General features: G+C 46.3%; 1 protein-coding gene across 1 annotated transcript in view; it reads left to right on the top strand.

Annotated features, from left to right (window-relative positions):
• Positions 1-11,141, top strand: part of dcc (DCC netrin 1 receptor) — a 506,882-nt gene that overhangs the window by 375,602 nt on the left and 120,139 nt on the right. The window contains exon 19 of the mRNA XM_037692532.1: positions 4,827-4,892. Coding sequence (XP_037548460.1) covers positions 4,827-4,892 — 66 coding nt within the window. The remainder of the gene's footprint in view (positions 1-4,826; positions 4,893-11,141) is intronic.

Genomic DNA, 11,141 nt, shown 5'->3' with positions numbered 1-11,141 from the left:
TGGGGTGGGGGCTCTCGTGTGGGGGGCTCTGTGCTGTGGGACCGGGGGAGTCTGGGCTCGCTGGGTGTGTGCCCACACTTGCATAGGGCGCTCTCGCTGTGGGTGTTGTTATGGGTGGACTGGTCTTTTGCTTTTTTGGGGTGGGGGGGCGCTCTTGGTCGCTGTTTTGCTCTATCTGTGACTGTTTGGACACTCCTGGCTGATTATCCCAGTTGGGGTTTGGTGGCCTCTCTGGTTGGGGGGCTGGGTGTTGGGCTGGGAATCGGGTTGGGGTGTCTGGACGGTTTCGGGATGGGTCTGGGTTGCTGGCCCTGGTTCTGGTTGGTCCTCGGGGGCTATGTGCCGGTCCGTGGCCTTGATCCCTGGTGGTGCGGCTGCCACCTCCTCCTGGGTATCTCTGTTAGACCCTCTGTCCCCTGGTGGATCTCGGAGAGTGGGGGTGCCTATTGGGGTCAGCGGGGGAGCTGGTCCCCTGGGGGGGCATTGCCACCTCAGTTCACCTCCCCATCCCAACGTCCTCCTCCGCCCACTCCACCACACCACCACTCAAACAGGGTTTTGGGGTTCAGGTGCACTGCTGAGCTACAGGGAGAATCATCCATCTCCGTGGCTGGTGGGGTCCTGGGCCCTAATTTTAATATACAACCTAGACACTCACTTATAACACTCTCACGACACATGCATATATAGGATCTGGAGTGGGCACATGATCGCACTTAGGTGGTGGGATGTACTACCATTTCCACCTCCCCGGACCTGTGCCCACTCTCATATGTAGCATGTAGACATTTAGGGTTCGGGGCGGAGATGAGGGGTGAACGGGCACCGCCTGCTCTCTGGGCAAGAGGTGGGTCTGTGCCGATCGCCACCTCATCCCCCCATTTTAAACGCACTGTATAACAACATGCATCAACACCATATTCGAGTGGGAGGAGGAGGAAGTGGGTCTGTTCATAATTTATTTATGCATATATAGATTATTTATTTATTTATTTATTTATTTATTTATTTTTTTTTTTTTTATTTTTTTTTTTTTTATTTATTTATTTTTTTTTAATCACAAACACCTCCTTTCTCTGTGTGACACTAGGGGTCTGGGATGGAGGGGGAGGGGGGCACATTGTTGGGGTCTGGGCTGTGGGTGGGCTTTGGGTCTTGGGGGCGGTCAGTGGTGGGGCCGGTGCTTCGGTTCCTCCTGGGCTGTTCCGATTCTTTTAATCTAGGTTCCTGGTTGCGATGGCCGGCACTTTGACCGGGGTGGCTGCCGGCTTTCGGCGGGGGGTCGGCTATGGTAGTGTACGTGTGGTCATTGGTGGTGTAGGGCGGCGGTTGGGGGCGTGGCTTCGCCTCATCGGGGCACTGGCTGGTCTTCCTGTGTGGCATTTGCGGTGGGGGTGCTGTGTGTGTGGGGGGGTGCATAGGTGGCGTGCTGGGGCGTCTCCGGGCCTATGGTGCGGGGCTCTTGGTGTGGGGGCCGGCCCTCCTCAGCTGCGGCTCCCTGCTGCTCTGCCCTTTGGGCTGGGGCCGGCCTGTGGTCGCTGTCAGGTAGATGGTGCATGCTATCTGTGTGTGCCTGTTGGTTGCTCAGGTTGGGTTTTTGGTGGTACCCCTCTCTTGGATCAATTTGGGCCCCACATTTGGTGTGGGGCCCACTCCCCCCGGTCGTGCCCCCCTTTGGCGGGGGACCCCCTTGCCGCCGGTGCATTTGTGGCTCTCGGTGTCTGGGCTGGGTGGTGGGGTGCACGTCGGTCTGCCCTGGTTGCTGCCTGGCGGGGCCTGGGTGCCCTGGCTCTGTCGGGGCTCTGCCGGGGGGTGGTATGGCCTCGGGGCTTGGGGCTCGGTGTCCATGGCCGGATCTACTTGGGGGGGCATGGGTCGCCGGCCGGACCTGTGGGCTCGTCACTGCAGCTTCCTGGAAGCTCTGCATTGTGGTGGCTGGGGTCACCCGGTTCTTTCCTCTGCTCCTCTCTGGGGGGGTGCGGTTCTCCCTGTTGGGAGACTCCTGGGGCTCCGGGCCTGTGGGCCGCTGTGTGTCTGTGGCTCCGGTCCTCCCTATGTTGCCATTGTGTCCTGGGGGACGGGTCTGTGGGCCCCCGCGTCCACTATTGGGCATTCTTTTGGAGAAATCTGGTGGTGGCAGGCGTGCTTGCGCGGGTGTTTGGATTCAGGTGCTGTGACAGATGCACGCTAGGTTGGGTAGTGGTGGAAGCTAGATGATTCCTTGTGCAATGTCGAATGTTTCATGGTGATATTGTGGGTGGCATTGTGCTGTGCATGTTGTTTTGTCGTGGTGGTCTCTTGTCTTATCTATTTCTCTTTTATTATTTAATTATTCTTCTTTCTTCTCTCTTAAAAAAAAATAAATAAATTGAGCGATGACGATAAGTTCATTGAAACACTTCACAATGTTTCTACACTTAAACTGAGCTCAAAAAAAAAAAAAAAAAAAAAAAAAGGAAGGCCCAGTTAGGATATCCACATTGCTCTAAAGCCTGTCTTGTGTGGGATTTCTCCTTCTGCCTGACTCCTGAGCTAGTGGGGACGCTGTCTGCTCTGTGATACAGAGTCCTGATGACTCCTAACTTGTGTTCCAAAGGGTGATGGGAGTCAAACTGCAAATACTGGTCTGTGTGGGTGGGTTTGCGGTACACCGCAGTTTGCAAATGTCCTCTATCAGAGACTGAGACCTCACAGTCCAAGAAAGCCAACTTGCCTTTTTTTTCATCTTCTCGTGTGAACTTGATGTATTTATCCACAGAGTTGATGTGGTCAGTAAAATGTTGGACTTCCTGAGATTTAATTTTAACCCAGGTGTCGTCAACATACCTGAACCAATGACTTGGTGGTGTCCCTGAAAAGGACGTCAAGGCTCTCTTTTCTACCTCCTCCATGTACAGGTTGGCAACAATAGGAGAAACTGGAGACCCCATAGCACACCCATGTTTCGGCCTATAATATTGCTCCCCATATGTGAAGTAGGTTGACTGCAGGCACAGTTTCAAGAGTTGACACAGTTGTTCTGTGGAAAGCGTGGTCCTGCTGCTCAGAGTGGTGTCTGATTTTAATTTTAAACTGACCACCTCTACTGCATCATCAACAGGAATGCACGTAAAGAGTGATGTGACATCAAAAGAGACCATTGTTTCATCAGTCTCCATGATGACATCCCTCACCTTATCTACAAAGTCCATGGTGTTCTGTATGTGGTGTTCTGAACTGCCAACTAAAGGGATGAGTACAGACGCCAGATATTTGGAAACATTGTAAGTGACAGAGTTAATCATGCTAACGATTGGTCTTAAAGGTACACCTTGTTTGTGGATTTTAGGTAAACCATACAGACTAGGTGTGGCCTCCCCTGGGTACAGTCTGCGGTACAGAAAACGGTCAATAGCCTTGTCCTGCTCCAAAATTTTCAGGCAATCTATCAATTTCTTCTTGTAACCACTTCCTGGATCTCTTTTCAGAGGTTCATAAGTGTTTACGTCACTAAGGAGTGTCATAACTTTCTCATGATAGTCTTTCTGGTTCAAAATCACTGTGCACCTTCCTTTGTCTGCTGGGAGAATGATGATGTTTTTGTCCTTGCTAAGAGTGGTGAGTGCGTCCCTCTCCTCTCTACTGATGTTGGAAGGTGGTGGTTTGGCATTGCTGAGGCAGGCTGAAACTTTGATTCTGAGCTGTTCTGCTTCAGCCTCTAATTTTGTTGTTGCGGATGGCTGACTCAGTAGCTGTGATCATCTCCACCAGAGGAATTCTACTTGGTGCAACCGCATAGTTCAGTCCCCTGGCAAGAATCTCTGTCTCTGGCTGGGTGAGCTGTCTGTCAGATAAATTCTTCACCCACTTTTCTGTCTCCCTGGCATGTAATTGACTACTGGAGTGTTGTCCTACACTGAATGTGTTGTTATTGGAATAGTGATGTTGTTGATGAGTTATTAGTAAGTTAAACTTGTTTTGTTGTCGAGTCTTGGACTTGACATGCTGTGCTAAGCGTGCCTGATCTGTACAGTCCAACACTTGCTGAAGTGTGGTCTGATCTAGACACATAGTTAGTTTCTGTTTAATGTGCTCTTCTTTGGCCTTCAAGGCCTCAATAGTAAAATTGGTCTGTCTCACCCGTTCATTCAGCAGCTGCTGTGCCTTCTGAAGGATCTTGCTTGCCCGGTGCCCGCTGACCGAAGATTTTAGTTCCAGGCTCTTGGGAATGATGCCACTTTGTCGACATCTGAGGTTGAATCGCAAGTGGTTCCTGTAGTCTGCCCTCTTCCTTGCTGTTTTCTCAAACTCTCTAACTAGTTTGAGGCAATCCTGGCCAAAGTGGTTCAAAATATCTTGATGCATGCTCAATAATCCAGGTAGAAAAATCCAAAAAAGTTCAATCTGGTCCTCTGGACATTCAAAAAAAACCAAAACAAAGCAAAACAACAAACCATTTGCGATTCAACCTCAGATGTCGACAAAGTGGCATCATTCCCAAGAGCCTGGAACTAAAATCTTCGGTCAGCGGGCACCGGGCAAGCAAGATCCTTCAGAAGGCACAGACACAGCTGCTGAATGAACGGGTGAGACAGACCAATTTTACTATTGAGGCCTTGAAGGCCAAAGAAGAGCACATTAAACAGAAACTAACTATGTGTCTATGTGTCCTGAAAGCCCAAAGTCTACTTACTCTTTAAAAAAATGCTTTCTGCATCTCAGAATGAGCTACACACGCCTCAACAAAGTCGTTTCTTTCCTCAGGAGGAAGCGGTCATATGACGGATCCCATTATTTCGTGCTTCAAAGAGTTCTGATGTGATTTTTCCATCTTCCTTCTCCTGCAGGTCAACGAGGAGAACATGCCTACTGGCCTTCTGACACCAACCAGATTGACAGGAGCGGCATCAACGGTAACCAACTGTCATCCTTTGCTTCTTCATCCAAATGTGACTGTCAGGACAACAGCTACTGTTGCATTCATTAGCCGGCTCAGAGCCAAAACAACATGCTCAAACCTCCGGAGACCTGAGACGCTTCTCTGCGAGTGTAGAATTCAGAGGCATTGCTGGATCACGGTGGAGTCTGAGCTGTTTTGTTTAATCACAGTGCTCAGTTATGTCTAAACTTACCTTAATGACTTGCCGTGTACTGGCTGATTTAGCGTTAGTTAGCACTGCATCCTGTTTATCAGATCAGCTCGAGCAAAAGAATTAAATTAGATCCATTATCTCCCCATCAATCTGTGCTTCTGTAAACTGGAGAAAATAATTGTCTTTGTGGCAGGAAGAGATGAAAACACAGAGGTGATGTTTGTATAAAACACTTCTGTTTTAATTCCACATCTGAAAAATCTCAACGGTGCTACAGTCCATATCAAATCTGCCTGACTGAAGTAATTATTTCTGCAGCATTACTTTGCGATATTTAATATAGAAAACAAGTGTTTCAGTGTCGGCAGCACGGTGGCGCAACTGGCAGAGCTGCTGCCTCTCAGCAAGCAGGTTCCTGGTTCAAATCCTGGTCCGGGGGCCTTTCTGGGTGGAGTTTGCATGTTCTCTCCGTGCATGTGTGGGTTTTCTCCGGGTACTCTGGTTTCCTCCCACAGACTAAAAACATGCATGTTAGGCTGATTGATAACTCTAAATTGTCCCTAGGTTCGAGTGAGAGTGTGAATGATTGTTTGTCTCGTTTGTCTCTATGTGGCCCTGTGATGGACTTGCGACATGTCCAGGGTGTTCCCTGCCCCTTGCACAGTGATTGCTGGACATGGGCAACGGCAACCCCCGTGTCCCAAAATGGAAGAAGTGGGTAAAAGATAATGGATGGATGGATGGATGGATGTTTCAGTGTCATATTTTCACTGACTTGTTTTGAATAACTTTTACCATTATAATAACTAAAGCTCAAATATCCTGTAATTAATAATAAGTGTTTAACATTATTTTACTAAAAAAACTGAAGTAAATATGCTCGGGTGGGGTCATCAATCTTTACACATAGTAATGTGATTGCGCTGCCTGATACATTTTCGCTGGTATACTTGTAATGTTCCTGGTTCCTTTATAATTAACAAAACATGTCTTGTTTTCAAAAAATTTTGGTACTTTTTAGCACAAGCACAGCATATAGTTGATAGTTGTTTGATTTGAATTAGTTTCCTGTCTGGTACATGTTTGTTTGCAAATGCCGTTAACAGATTCTCTTGTTAAGTTTAAGGTCATTGAGTTGGAGCCAGCTTGTGGTTGTAAAGGTATCTGTGTGATTTATGGAAGAACTGAGGTGGTGTGTGTGTGGGGGGGGGGGGGGGGGGGGTTAAAGTCAACCCACCACTGTCCCACCTCTGAACCACCAACTGAGGAGGTGAAAGAGTGGTACCAGTGGATTTACTGCGTAGAAAAGTATGTCGGTGTCCCAGCTCGATAATGGAATGTGGTGATGATGGTCTGTGTGACCAGCTGACCATGGGGTTTAGAGTGGGACGTGTTCGGCACCGTCCAACATCAGAGTCACAGAACCACACTCTACGTCTCCTTTAGCTCAGTGATGCAGTCTTCATTTATTAAAGCTAACATTGTCAAAGTACCCTAACCTTGACTTTCTTCTTGATTAGAGATTTATGAATGACCAGCTTCTGGTTGGGTTTGTGGTGGTTTGTCCTGTCTTTTCTGTTTCCTCATGATTCATTCACCCCTCAGCGTTCCTCCTCCTTTTGCTCAGCCCTTGTCTCACCTGTGCTCAATGCTAATCACCACAGGTGTTTGTCGTTCACCCTCATTAGTGTGTGTATATTGTACTGTATATTCAGCTCCCTTGTGTCTTATCATTTGTCTCTGGATTGTCCTTCATGGATGTTGTAATATGTCTCCCTCAGTGTTATCCATTGAGAAAGTTAGCTGCCCTGTCAGCATTTTAATTTGTTTATTTAGAAAATAAACTCTGTTACTTATTTTACCTGGAGTCTCCCAGTGCCTTCCTGCATGTGGGTTCAACACTATTAGCCAGATCATGGTAAATGGATGGTAAATGGACTGTACTTTTATAAGCACTTTTTGTATCTGATCAAGATACTCAAAGTGCGTTACAACACAATCTGTGTTCTCATTTACCCATTCATACAGCACTCTACTAGATCTCTACAAAGCTAATTGAACAAATCATTCTAAAGAGACTAATCAGAGATTTAGATCACATTCATACACCAATGGGACACACATCGGAGGCGATGAGGGGTTCAGTGTCTTGCCCATGGACACTTCGGCATGTGACTGCAGTTGGATTTGAACCCCCAACTCTTGCATTGGCAGACAACTGCTCTAACCACTCAGCCACAGCTGCCCCTCATCATGATAGAATCTAGAGACCAACCTGAACCCAGTAGGAAGATGATCACCCTGTTTGAATTCCTGGCCTGAGAAACAAATAAGAATGTCCAATGGGATAAAGAGGAGGAAGAGAGGAGGAAGGTTTTAGTTCAGAGGAACCCACCTGGGTTTCAAACCTGGGTCCTCAGTTTCATCATCTCCCCTTCCTTTACCGCCTTGCCCTGCTGCAACACCTCGCTACTCACCTCCTTCCCACTCACCTCCTGTGTTTCCAGGGTGGTCCTCAATGGGAACTGGGCAACCCACTGATCCTTCTCATGTCCGCCGTGAGAGGGGTTGATTGTAGAACCGGACCAGACCCACTGAATTACAGCTCCTCCCTCCACCCGAGTCTTCTCAGATGCAGCTTGAGGAACGGTGGAAATTTTCACATGCGCGGGGTCTCAGTCGAACCCTCACTCACCGGGGGAGCAGCCGAGACCAGCCCCACGGATGAAACAGCTGAGTGGCAGGCAGCCCTCAGCAAAACGCCACTCTGGCCTTACGGCGACCGTGGAAGCTCAAGCTAGTCCACCCAGTCGCCATCGAGAATGCTCTCGTGCCAATCCCGCACGCATTCACCACAGGGTGCATTTCCCGAATCTTCGGCATCGCCTTCCGTTCATGTCGTTACTTGTCCAGTTGCAGGTCTTACAAGTATAGGTGAAATCTGACCTTCCAGACAGGAGTTATGGTGACTTCCTGTTTTGTGGTGAATGTTTGACCAGCACTTCCTTTATGCTTTTCAACATGTCATGTGTGGTAATCAACAGTTAGCGAACAAAGTTTCAGTCTAATATCGTACACAGTGCGAAGCTGGAAGTGTCATCCAATAATATACTTTTTTTTTCTCTGACTAGGTGGGGCTTAAGTAATGTCATGAATCAACAATACCAATGTGTCTAGACGTGCTCACTGATGAAGCACAAAAACTCAGGTTCAGATCGGATGATGTATTACTGAGATCTAACTGTTGGAATATTGTAGCGGGCGCACTTGAGTGAAATGTTAAAGAACAATACCAATGTGTCTATAAGTGCTCACTGATCACGCACCTAAAATCTGGTACATATTGGATGATATTTCATTGAGATATAACTGTTGGAATAATCTAGGGGGCGCACTTTAGTCAAAAGTTAAACAACAATAGCAGTGTTTGTAGAAGTGCTCACTAATTACTTACTAAAAATCTGGCCTAGATCGGATGATCTGTCACTGACATATAACTCTTGGAATAATCTAGGGGGCACACTTGAGTCATATGTTAAACCACAATATCAATGTGTCTAGATGTGTTCACTGATTATGCACAAAAACTCTGGTTCAGATTGGATGATGTATCACTGAGATATAACTGTTGGAATAATCTAGGGCCGCACTTGAGTCAAATATTAAACAACAATATCAGTGTGTCTATAAGTGGTCACTGATAACTCACAATAAATTTGGTACATATTGGATGATAGTGCACTGAGATATAACTGTTGGAATAATGTAGGTGGCGCACTGGAGTCAAAAGTTAAAAAACATTACCAATGTGTCTATAAATGTTCACTAATGACACACTTAAAATCTGGTTCAGATCAGATGATATATCACTGAGATATAACTTTTGGAATAATCTAGGGGGGCACATTCAAGTCAAATGTTAAATAACAACACAAATGTATATATCAGTGCTTATTGATCACATACAAAAAAAATCTGATGCAGCTCGGATAATATATCATTGAGGTATAACAGTTTGAATAACGTAGGGGCACACGAGTCAAATGTTAAACAACAATACCAATGTGTCTAGACATGTTCACTGATGATGCACCAAAAATCTGGTGCAGATCAAATTATGTATTACTGAGATATAACTGTTGTAATAATCTAGGGGGCGCACTAGAGTCATATGTTAAACCACAATATCAATGTGTCTAAAAGTCCTCACTGATCATGCACAATAAATCTGGTGCAGATCGGATGATGTATCACTGAGCTATAACTAGGAATAATGTAGGTGCCGCTGTGGAAGCTATCGGCCACTTATCATGGATACCTGTTCGAGGTAAATTGCTGATAATGATTGATCATAGTGATTTTGGTACACCTTGGCTGAAATCTGTGCAATTTAGAGCCAACTGTATTGCAACGGCATCACTTCTTGATTCGCCATGCTGCCACGCCCGCATCCTCAAGCAAAAACTGTTTGCGCTTTAAATCAAGTCAGACTATATTATCTGTCTTCTAACACAGGATCATCCTGATTAGGTCAATGGTGTCAAAGAGGGAGCATTCCAAGTTAAAAAAGAGACTTCCTGTTCCGAGGGGGCGGGGCTTTGACGTCAAAATATGACCACAGTGGATTGTCGGGCATCCAACAGGGATGAGTCCTGCCAAGTTTCGTGCATTTCGCTCTTTCAATGTGAAAGTTAGTGTTTGGAAATTTATCGCATGAAGCAAAACTTTGAGTCCTGGCCACGCCCCTTTAACATATACGAAAATGCAAGCTTTAGATAACTTTTACTCTACAATGTCTTAAGGGCATATCAACCAAGTTTGAAGGCAATCCTTCAAAAATTCCTAGGAGGAGTTTGTTCAAATTTGCAATTAAAAACACCAAAAAATGACCCTTTGACCCCAAATGGCCGACTTCCTGTTGGGTTTGGACCAAGGCTCCAAGAGACTTTTCCATAGGTCCTGAGAAGATACAGATGTTCACCAAGTTTCAGAATTATCTGTCCAAAAATGGCTTGGGGCTGAAGTTTTAAAATATTCTAAGGGGCGCTTTGGAGGCTATTGGCCACTTATCATGGCTTCCTGTTCAAGGGGTGGATAATGATCGATCATACTGATTTTGGTGCACCTCTGTTTAAAACTCTGGAATTTAGAGCCAAACGTATGGCGACGGTGTTATGTCTTACTTGGCCATGCGGCGCCACCCACATGCTCCACCCAAAACTGTCAGTGTTAGAAAGCAAGTTACATCAACATGTCTTCGGTCACTGGACACACTATCATGCTGATCAGATAATGGGTCAAATAGGGATCATTCAACATAAAACGTTATACTTCCTGTTGTCAGGGGGCGTGGCTTAAGTGATGTCATGATTTGATTTGAGTCTTGTAGGGGACCGGATGTGGATCAATCACTGAAGGTTTGATGTCTGAGACAGTTTTCATGTAGGTGCTATTAGCGTTTCGGTTTTCATGGCGAGATGTCAAACTCTGAAGTCTGGCCCTGCCCCTTCAGCATGCTCCTAAACGAACCGTTTAGATAACTTTACGTCCCCCATGCCTTTTGACCAAATGTCCAAGTTTGATTGAGTGAAATCCCTAGGAGGTGGGGGCGGCTGTGGCTGAGTGGTTAGAACAGTCGTCCTCCAATGCGAGAGTTGGGGGTTCATGCTGAAGTGTCCCTGGGCAAGACACTGAACCCCTCATAGCCTCTGATGTGTGTCCCATCAGTGTATGAATGTGATCTAAAGCACTGATTAGTCTCATTAGAATGATTTGTTCAATTAGCTTTGTAGAGATGTAGTGTTGTATGAATGGGTAAATGAGGGCACAGATTGTAGTGTAAAGCGCTTTGAGTATCTTGAAATAAGATAGAAAGGCGCTATATAAGTACAGTCCATTTTACCATTTAGGAGGAGGAGTTCAGTTCAGTCCCCTGGCAAGAATCTCTGTGTCCGGCTGGGTGAGCTGTCTGTCAGATAAATTCTTCACCCACATTTCTGTCTCCCTGGCATGTAATTGACTACTGGAGTGTTGTCCTACACTGAATGTGTTGTTATTGGAATAGTGATG

This window comes from Nematolebias whitei, chromosome 18, assembly GCF_014905685.2.
Source record: "Nematolebias whitei isolate Nwh7 chromosome 18, NemWhi1, whole genome shotgun sequence".
Taxonomy (NCBI): Eukaryota; Metazoa; Chordata; class Actinopteri; order Cyprinodontiformes; family Rivulidae; genus Nematolebias; species Nematolebias whitei.
The sequence above is the reverse complement of the archived record's forward strand: the minus strand, read 5'-3'. Positions and strand labels throughout refer to the sequence as shown.